Source organism: Syngnathus floridae, chromosome 2, assembly GCF_059516105.1.
Source record: "Syngnathus floridae isolate MCC-2025c chromosome 2, RoL_Sflo_1.0, whole genome shotgun sequence".
Classification (NCBI taxonomy): Eukaryota; Metazoa; Chordata; class Actinopteri; order Syngnathiformes; family Syngnathidae; genus Syngnathus; species Syngnathus floridae.
The window spans coordinates 20,759,998-20,774,865 of NC_142414.1; the positions used below are offsets into that span (position 1 = coordinate 20,759,998).

At 40.6% G+C, this 14,868-nt stretch overlaps 1 protein-coding gene across 1 annotated transcript; it reads left to right on the plus strand.

Moving 5' to 3' along the window:
* The first annotated feature begins 4,120 nt into the window (after nucleotides 1–4,120).
* On the plus strand, nucleotides 4,121–14,631 carry vwa1 (von Willebrand factor A domain containing 1). The gene is made up of 6 exons (XM_088370051.1): nucleotides 4,121–4,505; nucleotides 8,004–8,561; nucleotides 9,786–10,115; nucleotides 10,203–10,478; nucleotides 13,097–13,366; nucleotides 13,700–14,631. Exons 1-6 carry the CDS (start codon nucleotides 4,421–4,423, stop codon nucleotides 13,726–13,728), a joined length of 1,548 nt encoding a protein of 515 aa, XP_088226177.1. The 5' UTR covers nucleotides 4,121–4,420; the 3' UTR covers nucleotides 13,729–14,631.
* Nucleotides 14,632–14,868: the final 237 nt, after the last annotated feature.

The window sequence follows — 14,868 nt, forward strand, 5'->3', positions numbered from 1 at the left end:
ATTAGTGGTCCAGTTTCTCTCAAGCAGCTAGTGTACATGTAACTTTTCATCTCATAGATACGGTCAAACACTGTACAAGCCCCTCCCTTGAATCTGTGCCTCTTTTCATGGTTTATCCTTTCGTTTGGTCTTCTTGCTAAGCCAATAAGATGGACACATTCATCCGTACATGTTCTTCTGGACAAGGGACCCCATTGTCCGAGCTGATTTCTCAAGAGGAGTTAAGGCTGCTCCAAAGAGAACCTGCACTGACCAAACTTGGCAGAACCAAAGGCTGTGTGTGATATTTCACTGTGGAAACCCATGGGTGTTGGCCTCTTTACTGTTGTTCATTACGAAACAGATGTTTAGCCAAAGGGAACCAGTAGTACTGAGGTTGGAACTTGGATGGAAACTTGAATTATGCACTTTTACCTACCCTGGGAAAATGCAACCCAGCTTCTTCGTGGTTTGTGTTGAACATAACTTGTCATATTTGTTTGTCATAAGATTAAGCATTTGGGTTCTTGTAGGCTAAGAGTTGAGAATTTGAGGAGGAGTTGAAGCTTCTGAATGAAGGACCAGCAGATTACATGGCTGTTAACGGTGGCTCTTGTGGTTGTCACGTTACGATCATATGAAAGAGCTACTGCTTCTGCTTTATAGTGGCACCCCGTGTAATGGATGGACCCGTTCTGACATGCAATATCTTCCTGCCATCTAAATTGGGATTTCCTCTGTGATACACTCACTGCCATGTTTGGAAGAGTAAACAATGTTCCAAACGTTGAAGGTGAAATGCCTTATGACAGATGGAGCTCCACAGAAAAATACCCACTGTGGACATACACAGGATGCTCTTTAATGAGAGCAGGAAAGTAGCAATGACGCAGATCGAGGGGTACCACCCTATCAGTGTGTCTCAGGAAGGTAGAAAGCACTTGTCTGCATTTCTGGTCCTCTTCAAATCCCAGAGAGGGGGAAGTACCGACAAATTCCTTGTCTCTATTTCGGGGCTTTTATTCCTGATCTGGTAAATGATTCTGTGGTTTCCCCACCTTTCGGTCCAAAGAGTACAAACACATCCTGCAGATGGAGTGTCACCTTACAGGATATTTTTTTATTCCTCCAGAGATCCAGTACCCTCCAAAAGTGTTGGAACGACAAGGTCAGTTCCTGTGTTTCAAATGATGACTATCAGACAAAAGTTCACAAATCCAGCTTTTATTGAACAGTATTTAGATGTGTTAAACAGAGCATCTTTTGTTTGAGGTCACCCGTGCACCCAGAAGCAAACAATAACTAAAAGAGGTTGTAATGAAGGCCAGTAGAAGTCTTTCAAATGAAGAATGCAACAGTTTGGTGAAGTCAGTGTGTTGCAATCTTTAAGCAGTTATCACAAGTACAGGTCATGGCACCAAATATCAAATGTTGGTCTCATGTTCATCTTTCAATCCGAAACCAAAATCAAAGGAATTGACTGTGTCTAATACTTCTGGAGGAGACTGCATATTGTCATCACTTTTCATAATCATCACCCTTGGATCTATTTTCTCCTCAAGCATTTGTCTTGGTGTTTTGGCCGAGTTTGCTGAGGGACAGACTGCATTCTTTCTCTGACTCAGGCGGTACAAAACCTCAAATACCAAAGACTGGCAAAAAGGAAGAAAAATACTGCCAACTGTGGACCATATGGAATCCATTCAAATCTGATGGTGCCAATCTTTCAGTGCGTTTCCAAAACGTTGTTTAGAGAGACTTTTAAAAAGTCATAATGGGTAGGCTGCTTGCACAGTTCCAAGCTATGAGTTAAGTGGCGGCGGCTCATTGAGTGTTTCAGCCCCCTCCCTCCCCCAAAGGATGTGCTGCTGAAATTCCATTATATCACACCCTCAATGAGATGAACAAAATGTCATAGAGTTTTCCGTTGCTGTCATTTCACACTTTTTGCCTCTTCTTCCTACCCCTCCCACCGGGGGTACGGCCCGGCCTGAGACTAAGCTGAAGTTTTCTTTCTTCCCAAAAATGTGTCCATTTGGAGCAAAGATGGTATGCGAAAATGGATGCAAATTGCAGAACGCCACGTGCAGATTGAGATGCGTGGACGTGCTGACACAAGACTGTGTGGTTGGAAAGTGCTAGAAATGTCTGTGATGTAGTTTCAAACACGAGTTGGTCAGCTGTGTGTAATGTATTGCGATGTCACGACGTGATTGAAGATGCAACGGGCTTGTGTGTACATGTGCAGGGGAGGAGGAGGTGATATCCTAATACGTTTCCAAGAGAAAATGTTCTGTGGATATCAAACCGATTGACTGTCAAAACACTGGAGGAGGATTCCCATTTGTGGTAATAAGGCAGCCATTGTGTACAGTACAGCAAATGCACGTGACAACATGTTCAGTTCAGCAGGAGAAGAATGAATGTAGCTTACCGGTGTGTTTTAGCGTTCTATTTGAATGCAATTGTCGTAATATTACATAATAAATCAGCAGACTTAGATGATCACACTTGTCATGATTGGAGGTTTCCAATTCTTGCTTTACTGTAATGCTAGTCTAGTGTTTAGTTACCAAGAAGGTGTGTGTACCAAAAAAGGGTGTGTTTATTGTGAATGTCTTTACTGGAACAAAAATGAATCCAAAATGTCACAGTGGAATCCAAACCTTTGTTCAATCCCACTTAAATTCCAGCATCCTTCTCAGTCCATTTATCCCACTGGGCCTCCTACTGCCTTTGTTTCCACTTGGCTTCTGTCACACAACACACACACACGCACACACACACACACACACACACACTGTTTTTGAGTATTTGTGGTGCCTTCTCCCTGTGCCAGAAGCTCCCTAATCTCTTAGACGCCAAATATTCTGTGGGGCATTTTTTTTTCTTTTCTCAGCGTGGAGGTGGACACTGTTTCCGTCAAAATAAATAAATAGTATTGAATGTTCCATACATTTAGTTAGTCTGGAATTACTTTTCCCCAATTGGTTTAATATTTGAACCATATTGCATGTGGGTTCTGTTTATGCTACCATGGCGCATATTGCAATTGTATCACTTGAGGGCAAAGATTTGGAATTGTGTCACTTGAACCATGCAGTGTAAATCCTGTCCAAGTGGGGCCACTGTGAAAAAATAGACACCTATTTAGGGATTAATTGGGGACCAGCGTTTATTAGCCTGGAGTCTCACTATGTCAAATTCAAAACCCAGACATATGCCAATGCAGGATCATCAACATTTCTTTGGGATGAGACCCAAGAGGACAATCGGTTCGTTTATACTAAGTAACGTCATATAGGCTATTGAAAGAAAATTTCAAGTCCATTGAGGATAATCCAAAATCAGCTCCCTGCGGTGTTTATGACCTCATATCTATTACTGTCAAAATGGGAAGAAGATGTGCTGAAGTTAAAATGTATTTCTGTCCCCGCCAGTGGGGGGAACATTTTCTGTCCCATGTCCAAGATGTTGATGCCTGCCTGAATGGTGAACACGAGCCATATTTACTATTCCTGGTTGGAGAAACTTGACAGGAGAGAGGAGGAGTGAAGAGAGAAGACAAGTGAGGTAAGTTAGTCAAGTTGAATAGAAGGCGCCCGAGGGCTCTTCTGTGGTGTTCGTTTCATAATAAAGTCTTAAAAGGGACATACAGTAGACGATTTTGGGTCTCTGGAGTATCTGCTCAATCTGCAAGTGTTGAAGGAGACAACCAAGTAAAGCTGTATGTAGCTAAAAAGGAGATCTCACTTGCTGTCATGTACAGTATGTCGATTAAAGTGCAAAGATCAGGCAAGGTGGATGATAGGCTAAAGAAGCTCTGACATTGGCTACTTACTCCTCAACGCTTGTACAAGTTAACCTGTATGCCAATCAAAAAACTAATTAAATAGTGAAGAAGGACTGACGTGTGCTTTTTTTTGTTGTCTTAAGGTAGAGTTAATCCCAAAATTGTCTTTACAATAATATTATAATTCAATCATAAAATAGGACGGTGCTTCAATTTGTGTTTAGGTCCGCAGAGGGGGGCCTTGCTGTCCTGATGGCTCACCACTAAAAAAGAGAAATCGTTTATTTTGAAATTCTCCCATCACCGGAAACGCTGCACTTCATTACAGTGTCTTGACATTGTTTATGGGGTTCATTTGCATGGCCGAGGAGCGTCAGGCTACTCTGAGGAAGAACTTGGCGTCTCACTTCAGTTTGAGTTTGCGGGGCGTCTACCCACCTTGCTGATTAATAAAAATTAAAGAAAAATATTACACGGGAAAGAAAGAAAAACTCAATTATGCTCTGAATGGAATTTTCTTCCTCAAAGTTGGAGTTCATCGCTTCTGTCTGATTTGGTGGATTTACATTCATCTTGAAACGCCGCAACAACACATTTCATGTTTTCATTTCATTAGGTGGGTGGGCCAGTACCTTTGTCGCTGCAGCCATGGAGAGGCACTTGCCGCTGACATGCATGCTCATCTGCTTGCTCCTGAGAACTTTGAATGCGCAGGGTAGTGCACCTGTGGGAGGTGAGTCAAATTTAAATTTAATTTACAACATAGGGTTATTCTCTGGGGGAAGTTCAAGTTCAAGACAGAAAGATAAGACGCTCATAAAAATACTCCAGCACAATAACGCACAGCATGAACAAAGCAGCAGGCAAAAGATAAGCATCAGATGGCCGTTTTGATTTCACATGAAAGACTTGAACCTCACCTATTTTTTAATTTTTTTTTTTATTTGTATTATTTTAAATAAAACGTTAAAATAAAAACGGTACGTATGAATAAACGTGTGGATGTACTGTGGGAACGGTATGTGTCTATATTTATGTATGTATACAGTATGGGCGTAAATATATGTACAATATTTGTATAAATAGTTATAAATAAATCTCAGTATTATATGTTATTGTTATAGTTAAGTACAAAATGAAATTGCAGGAAACTTGTTGGCAAGTAAATATTTTGTCAACTTTCCTTTCTTAATTATATATTATTCTTTGTGTGGTACATAATAGGACTGTAACAATTTTAATTAGAGGATTAATTTAATTAGAGGATTTGGACAATTATCAGTTTAAAAGCGGATCTAAATATTTATTCAATTACCAAAACTAGTTGTCCATTGATTTAATAAAGGATTATTTGTTAATTAAACATTGGTCCCACTGTCCTTTCCATGTCGCCCTTCCGCAAAACCCACCATTTCAATAACCAACATTAGAAGCTTGATAACGATCCTGATCAACAGGCAGACATGGAAAACAGGGAGGAGAGCAGCCCTTCAGGACCCGAGGTGGACGCGCCTGATCTAAAGCATCATAATATTACTCCGACGCAAATAGACTGTTTTTTTAAACAAACACTTCAAGCATCCAGGAGGCTAAACTATGTGGTATAACTGCTGAGTCTGTCGTTGAGAGTTACTAATATAGTAGTTGTGAGTGAGATGCCGCCACTGTGCTATGTCCACAAATAGGGGATGATCGTGTTAAATCCCCACAGATTTGTGGGGAAAAAAAGAAGCTGTACACCTGTTAATATGTGCGAGTCACCACCAACCTAAACATATACATCGACTTAAAGACAAATTTGCTCGTGAATATTGCAATATTACTATGTAAAACCTTATTGTGTGGAACACAAATGTATCAGATGGTTTTCTGTAGTTCCTTAAAGCCATCTGCACCTTACATCTACTTAAAATCCAACCCCATGTGTTCTGCAGGTTGCAAATCCATTGAGTAGATTTCTCATAGGTCCCATCACTGCACATGAACTTTGAAACAGACATAAAGTATTGAGACACATCCTAACCAGCCAATTAATCAATCGGGCTTTTGAGTGACCAAACCAAAGGGTGGTACTATAACTGTGCATCTATGCAAATTCAGTTCAGTTGTATTTAACTTTTAGTCTAATTTTGCTATATTTAGGTGTCATTACAGTGACTTACAATAATATATTAATGAACACTGGGACCAATTGTGTAATTGGTACTTGGAGGGCGCAGTATTTTTTTTATGTTGTATGTGATGTAAAAGGTTTGGGAACGGCTGGACTAGACCTCTCTCTTGAATTCTTAATACTTCAAGATGTTTCAGGCTATTTATTTTCCACAGTCTACATAGGCATGCTTGGATGAGTTTGGTGTGGAGCAAACTGACAGCCTATAACCTTTAAAGCCATCAAACACTTTTAGAAGGAACTAGAACAAAGAGACAGCAAGCCCTCTCTAATTGACTCCATACTGTACTCCATTTTTCACTTCCTCTAGGGTAACCCCTGAGCATGACGGCTCTGTACATCCAACCATTATACTGTATCTACAGATGTTTACGATAATGGCATAGTGCCTGCACAAAGGTGCAGATGGTGGGGAGGGGGCGGCAGTTGTTGTGATATGGTGAACCCCCGACACGCTCCAAAGTCCAAACAGTGAGACTTATTGTCAAGAATTCTCCATGCATGTGTGTTCAAATTGCGTATGGCTCCACACTTGACTGCATTCAAATATAATTAGGAATTGAATCATTCTTAAGCAATGTTCTGGCTGCTTTCTGAGCACATATCTGATATCTGACACATAATTAGTTTACTCCCACTAATGTTCTGAAAAGATGACACTCCATAATCCCTTTTTATATTCTCCCCTATTGCTGTCACTTTATGTACGCCGTCCATGACTATCCATACATTCCTTCCCGTCTCTCACATGGAACTACCCGCAGACCGCCCCTCTTCTTTATTTACTGCCTTCTCTGTTTCCTTGCCCAACCTCCTTTCTTCACTCACCCGACACCCTCAAACTAAATAATCCTAATTTGGTACCCACCTCCCGCATGTGCTTTAATTTAGTCTTTTACTCTTAAAAGTCAATATTTCACTACATTGCCTTACTGGACTGGACTAAATTTACAACCTGGTAATCATTTAGTTGTTGTTTTTTGATATATTTATTTTAATGTGATTGGGGAATCTCTGTGTAAATTATATGAATTCCAAGCAGAGAAGTTACCATATGGTGGTCAACAGTTTTAGTCTTAACAGTTTGATGTTATAACTTTATTGTTATTAAATGTAATACGTTCTGCATACTGTTACTTTTTTCAGGGGTTAAATGTTGCAAAATCCAGCTCATTCAGGAAACCATTGTGTGCAATTAACTAGTGGTTAACCGTGCCATGAAGCAGCTACAATAGTAAAATGGAGTGCAACCGTGGTTGCGACCTGCATAGCTGCTGTTGATTATGTCTAAATAAAAACACTGTGACGCCTTCAGGTATGTTAAGCATTATTTCGGTCACTACAGTAGTCCATTCGAAGCAGGCGTTCAGAACATTCAGAATGATTTCCCCCATGTCATTTAAAAGGCTATTTGGAAAATTAGATTTAAGACGATCATTTCCCCAGATAATTTAATTAAATATCCATCTGTGAACCAAACAGCCTTTTGAATAATCCATTTTATTTCATTTTCATTTGAATTTCTTCATCTTTCAGCTGTTATTTCTGCTAATGTAGACAAACAAAAGAAACAGGCTCAGCCAAAAGATCTCCTCCCTTCCTTTTGCGTATGCAACTCACTGCCCTGAAATACTGAGAGGGGACATTTACTGCTTGGGAGCTTTTTATAAACACTCCTCCTCTGATGCTATCACATTGACGGTTTCACTTCGAGGTTCCTGTTTGTTGTGCTTTTGTCTTATCGTCACTGATATGGCAGGCTTTCATGCTTTAAGATCAAGATTAAGGAGGTGCGATGATGGGTGCTGGTTTCGAGAGCGTAGTGTGTATATTTTGCGGAATGAAAGGCAATCCCTGGAGAACTTAAAAACGTTCGAGTGTAACTGTACGTTAACAACACAATAAAAAAAAGTAATTTTTCTTACGGTCTTTGTACATAATGGGTCAAAATCAACCAAATAAATTTAAAAAATAAATACATCACTTCCATCTGCTACAAATGTGACTAAACAATGTGTGAGTTTTGACTTTTTGTCACCTTTGTATTTTTCTGCACAGTTCTTAACTGCTGCGAGGGGGACGTCCTTTTCCTGTTGGATTCCTCTGGTAGCGTTTCATCCTATGAACACTCCCGAATGCTCGACTTCCTATCTGAGCTCCTCCTGCCGTTTTCCCTGGGGGAGGATCAGGTGAGGATTGGACTTCTACAGGTGGGCACCCAACCACGCCTTGAGTTTGGATTTGATAGCTTCCACACTCAAAGTGGCCTGCAAGGGGCGTTGAGCGCCACCAAACCCCTCAGGGGGGACACCAACACCGTAGAGGCACTGAAGATGGCAAAGGATCGAGTGCTGAGACCAGGACCTGGAGATGGGGCTCGCCCGGGGCTCCCTAGAGTGCTGGTGTGGCTGACGGATGGGGTGAAACCGGGTGACGTGATTGGCCCAATGGCTGAGCTGAGGGAGGAGGGGGTGGCCGTGCTGGTGGTCTCCACCGGGCATGGTAACTATCAAGTATTGAGGCAAGTTGTGTCGCTACCTGCTGAGAACCACCTGTACTTCGTGGACATTGATGACATGAGCATCATCTTAGAGGATCTGCGGGATGCCATCATCGGTAAGGTATTCACTATACAGGATATATGAGGTGATATCGAGTATTATTAATTTTTATTTGTTTTAGTAAAGTTGACAGTGTGGCTGTCTGTGGCAATTAAACAAACTTGCTCTATGTTACAAACCGCCACCAACAAAGTATCTCTTGAAGCATTATGCTGAGTCATCAACAGGCCTCACTAGTGCAAGGTCATTGCTCTTGGATGGACATCAACATTTTCCTCCACACTGCAGTGGCCACTTGGCGCTGCCATACTCATAAATTGAATTTCGAGTTGCTACTTCACCCAAGTTCCATGCATGCTGCTGAAGACATGGACACTGGAGGGCAATCCGGAGTATGGCTAAACGCATGTGTAATGAGATAGCGTGATCTATTCAGGGATTAATGAGTATTTACATCCCATGCTACTGTGACAGACATGACACATACAGATGCATATATTCTTTACTATATATAGACTGAAGAACCTGTCCGGTTCTGTGCTGCCAGATTAGGTAGCTGCCATGACACCCCCCCGGGACTCAACAATTTTACATTCATATTGCAGTTCATAGCCACGTCGCATGAACGAATACAGAATATGTGCACAACAAAGGCCAACGGATAATCTTGTAAATCCAGATAGCGACACCTTTGTGTCATTAATTTGCTTCAGGGCCTGACCGCTTTAGCTATATTGAGGTCTTATTGCAGGGGTTATGAATGTACTAAGAACGCCAAGCTGGTCTGCACTTTTGTTTCTGTGTCAAGCAGAGACATTATTAGCACTGTGTCTTGCTTCGTCGTCTTTCCTGAATGTGTTTCTGCAGGCACTCTCTATGGTGTGCAGTGGTCCAAATTAGTGATGGATTTAGCTGCCAATTTTGCTCTCTAAACTTTGGGGTACAAATAAGTGATGATGATTTCTGCCGAGCAACAACATTTTTAGTTCGACAAGTGGAAAAATGTCCGCCGCCTGAAATGGATAATAATGGGTAGATTTTGCTGCTTAATTTATATTCCACAAATGCAATATTAATCTGAATATCGTGGTATAGACTAATGAGTCGGATCGAATATATTAACATGGTTATATATTGTAAAGAAAATCTTTTGACCTATGTACATTACAAGTACATTGATGATGAGAAAACATTTAAGACTAATTTTAGTATGTGGGTTATTACTAATTTAATTTGATAAAAAAGCACCACTTTTATTTTTCCATTGTGCCTTCCACAGAGATAATCCGTGCCGAGCGTATCAACGTCCGGGATGTGTCCTCCAATGCAGCCACACTCCAGTGGCGACCTGTTCTATCCGGGTTGGCAGGCTACTACGAGATCCGCTTTGGTCCACTTCCATCAGGCGGGACAGGAAGTGGAGGAAGCGGTCATGGGACCAGTCCTAGCACTGGTGGTAGTCAGTACCAGAGACTGGTCCAATCATCAGAATCCAACACTATCAGGCTAACAGGCCTGAAGCCTGACACCACCTATAGTGCCACTTTGACACCAGAGTCCAATCAACAAACCTTTAACACGCTGTCGGTCAGCTTCACGACACAATCAGGTTGGGTTTGAACCCCTTTGGGGCATTAGCCTTTTGCTGCAAAAATGAGCTTGCTTAAATTTCCTTCTATTTTCACTGTCTCACCAGAGGTACAGAGTCCAACTGTGGTCACGGTCTCAGAATCGGGGCCGACTAGCGTTCGAGTGAGCTGGGGTCCTCTCCAGCCGGAGACCGTCTCGAGTTACTACATAGAATACTCTGCCCTGCCCACCGGAAAGCTGCATACTGTCACAGTGGACAAACGGCAAAACTCCACGCTCCTGAAGAACCTCCAACCAGATAGCACCTACTTGGTCACCGTTAGCGCCCGACATTCATCGGGCAAGGAGAAGGCAATGTCAGTCAAAGTCTGCACGCAAGAAGGTGAGTAACAGTGTTTGAAAAACTTGGTGAATATAGTATTTTTTCTTAAATTACATAAAGTTAATGGCAATTGTGTGGTATTTTATCATTTTATTTATAGAATATATATTTTATATACATCACACTTAAAATGAAAAGAAGATTGTAGACAAATAACATAAAACACCAATATCCAGCGACCAAATAAATACCACAGACTGCTGGTATAGACACTTTTTAAGGAATGCAGTAAAGTGCAATGAATTAAAATAAAGTGCTTCAGGTAACATTCAAGTATGCCTAACCATTTGTTCAGGAGAAATGCAAATAACATAATGAAGGTTAAATTTTAACAGCACAAGCTTGTTCTAAAAGCCTGATTGTGACATCTCAGTCTGAACATTTTGCACTGTCCAAAAAGGAGTGTGTCGCTAATAGATAAAGAAAAATATGGTTATGTGGATGAAAACTGTTTAGTACCGTATTTTCCGGACTATAAGTCGCTCCGGAGTACAAGTCGCACCAGCCATAAAAGGCCCCAAAAAGTGAAAAAAAAACCCATATCTAAGTTGCTCCGGAGTATAAGTCGCATTTTGGGGGGCAATTTATTCGACAAAATCCCACACCAAAAACAGTCATGAACGAGCAACAACAGGCTAAACGATAGCAACAACAGGCTAAACGATAGGTATGCTAACATGACAAACACAAACAAAGAGCTGAGAACGGGCCTGACGTAACATAAAGAGTGATTGAGGACAACTATTACATGAATAACATGTTTATAAAACCATCGGTGTCACTCCAATTCATTAAATAGCAACAACAGGCTAAATGATAGGTATGCTAACGTGACAAACACAAACAAAGAGCTGAGAACGGGCCTGACGTAACATATAGAGTGATTAAGGACAACTATTACATGAATAACATGTTTATAAAACCATCGGTGTCACTCCAATTCATTAAATCCATCGATCGTTCTTTGTCAACAATGGGTGCGCGCGGCTGAGGGCGGTTGCACTTCAAAATATTCCAGGCTCATATAACGATAGATAAACTATATTTCAAGTAACTATAATATAAGCCAATAATATTATCAAATCATCCGTGCACTTTAAATCCATTAAATCCATCGATCAAATTCCTCGTCCTTTGTCAACATCGCCGCGCGTGCGCCCTGACGTCAGCCTCGTCTTTATTCCACAGATCTAGTATATAACTATATTGTAGCGTTAACAAAGTACAAGGATAGATGTGGGTTTGGTAAACGGCTCTTTATTAAACAAAACAAACTTCCAAGCGTGTAGCGGTGTGGACTTCCAGACACGAGAGCTCCATGGCATAGGACCGGGCGTGCGTAATGGCCATGTCCGAGCCCCATGCACCGTTCGCGGACAGACACTCGGCCGAGCGCCGGCCCCCGAATCATTAGAGTAGGACCGGGCGTGCTTAAAAGCCATAATAGTTTTTCAAACCTTCTATGTCACTCCAAATCCTTAATTCCTTCAAACTCTTTGTCCTCCGTGTCACTTAGAAATGATCACCGCTAATGAGGCCGGTAGTCCTTACGTGGGTCCTTTATGTAAACAACCGCCGCGCCGCGCCGTGCCACTGACGTCACTTGAAATAGTAATCCATTGGTACATCACGGTTCTCCAAACTTTCTTTCTGCTGCTTGATTACTATTTTCAGGTGCATATTTTACAACTTGAAGTTTGTAACTTGCAAAATATGAGTTTCTTTTTGGTGCCATTTTTCTTAAGCCCACCCAGTTGATGAGTCACGGCCAACGGTGAAATTTAAGCGCCCTCATCCAGTTTTGTCTGAAAATGTAATTTTTTTCAGATGTAGTTTTTTGTTTTGTTTATTTGGTTGTTTTATCAAAGACAAAGTCTGCTTTACCAAGACACACAAAGAGATTGAAATTACGTTCCCACTACCCCTCAGTGAGATAGTACACATATGCATACAAGCAACACAAAAAAACCCAAGAAGGCACAAACAATGAATAAATAAGAGTGTTGAATAAATGATAAATAAACTAATAATAATAATAAATATAAGAGGAGCAAAAATGGAGCAAGTGTACATACAGCAGACAGTGGACTTGGATATGGTGCTTTAAAGTGTTAATTGCTTTATTTGATGTTTTCTCTATTTTTTATGTTTTGAATATGTTCAAGATAAAGATATAAAAGCATGTGAAGTGATCAACTATACTAAAAATAACATGGGAAGTGGTCAACTATACTTGTAAGTGATGTCTTAATGATCAAGTAAAAATTTGTGGAAAAAAACATATAAGTCGCCCCCTGAGTATAAGTCGTCCATGCCATGTTGGTTCTGTGTGCTGAGCTGTAAATCGAATGAAGTGCACTTCCTTTTCATGGGCGTGGTGTATAATAATTACGTTCATTCCACCCAGTAATTTAGGAAAACAGCCACCTTGCACAATAGACATAAGCAGAATAACTCAAAATACTCCTCCAAGTCAAGAACGTGTAAACACGCACTAGAATATCAAGTTATGGTGGACCAGAAGTCTATTTGATGGGAAGCATTTATTTGTTTAAGTGAATAACCCAGCTGGAAATTGGAACGTAGGCCACTCGTTTAGGATGTGATGTGTTTTGCAGTGACTCCAGCCCTGGATGACCTGCAGCTGACCACAGTGGACAGCCACTCGGTGCAGGTGGACTGGAAAGGCAGCTTTGATGGTTTGACGGGCTACTGGCTCACCTGGGAAGGACGACAAAGAGTTGCACAGCGTTCTTCTTTCTATTTGCCACCCAACTCCCTGTCCACGCGACTCACCAACCTCCCTCCTTCTGCAAGGGTGTGCGTGTCACCCATTTATAAGACAGCACGGGGTGAGGGACTGTGTTGCACGGCAAAATTGGCCTCAGGTGAGCAGCATGCTTCATACGTTTGTTGGTCTCAATCCACCCACATTCTGAATGGCACCTTGATTAACACCCCCCCCAATATGATTTTTATTTCACCTCAAGATGCTGTTTTTGGCATTTGGCCTATGAGGACTTTACTGAATACCTCAAAACAACTTTATTAAATTGTTAGGACGACTTTGCAGTATGTTCAAACGACAGCCAACTTATTTAAATGATTTTGCTGTAGGTTCAAATAATGTAGCCCTGTCAAAAATGTTTACTCCACATTGGCAATTTCATACTTCTCCATTTTAATATTTTTGCTCATTGTGCTTTCTCCCAACCTTCTAGATGCGTCAACGTACGGCTACCGATCGTAGCACTGCCTAACAGCGAGTGCACCTAACCAAACATGGAGGCTCACGGCAAGAAGAACAATGTTGACATTTTATTCATATTTCTTTTCCATGATTCTCCTCGCTCTGTGGATATAATCCAGGATTGATGTGTAGCTTGGCATACTGAGTACTCGTGTCAAAAACATAGACACTAAAGGGTGGTCTGGTACAATGTGGAGCAAGCCGTTTGCCAAAATTTGAAATATTTTTATATTTCTATTAGCTTGCCCAGTTAAAATATTTAAACGCATGATTCATATTGTTAAAGTGTTCATGCTGCCCCACTAAGCTAAAATAAACATATCTCAATTCAATCATACATAGTTATTTAATCACTTATATCGATCTTTTTAATGTGAAATTTTGTAAATTGCTGTTCTATTAAGGAGTACTTTTAAAACAAAAACATTTTGACTAAATAAATGCATCACAGGTCTTTTTCTAAGGCCAGGCTGGGAATAGTGTGATAGATTTAGGTTGTTTGGGACAATGTTTTGCACAACCTCATGCCCTAAACCTTTGTTTTGATTTATTTTATTTTACATACACCACAAGAGAAAAGTTAACATTTGGTCTATTTGTTTAACAAGTGAAAACAGAAAACATTTTTGTATAACATACTGTTCCGTAACAACCCTTGAGTTTAAGAGTCGTGTTCCTGACCCAATACATATGTATACTATAAATGTCTGAAAAAATATACAAATTCTGTCATTCTTATTTATTCACTCCAGACACCTGGGATTATAGTAATTATGAATAGTGTATACACTATGAAGAAGTTTTTTTTTTTCCAAGGCTGTTACTGGTTTAATATTTGCTGCCATCTACTGTTGGCAAGTACCGCAGGTTCATTTCAATATTAATGTAATGTACTGTTGGCAACACAGGTCCCCTTTGCCTTTGTATTTACGTGAATGTGTGGATTAATCCAAATAAATGGGAACTAGTTGAATATTAAATGAAATGGACAGTAGTCACATCATTATTTGATCCTTCAACCTTAGACCACAAATACAATCTGAATATTATGCCCCACGATTTCAAAATTGACACACCTTATTGTAAAAATAAATGATTATTTTATGGGGAAACCAAAGTTGAATATATACATATGCACCT

What these genes read in the sequence shown, in the direction of transcription:
- vwa1 (XM_088370051.1), top strand. Translation starts at nt 4,421, where the DNA reads ATGGAGAGGCACTTGCCGCTGACATGCATGCTCATCTGCTTGCTCCTG. An exon ending in GGGTAGTGCACCTGTGGGAG is followed by an intron (nt 4,506 to 8,003) that starts GTGAGTCAAATT and finishes TTTTCTGCACAG; the next exon opens with TTCTTAACTGCTGCGAGGGG. An exon ending in CAGCTTCACGACACAATCAG is followed by an intron (nt 10,116 to 10,202) that starts GTTGGGTTTGAA and finishes CTGTCTCACCAG; the next exon opens with AGGTACAGAGTCCAACTGTG.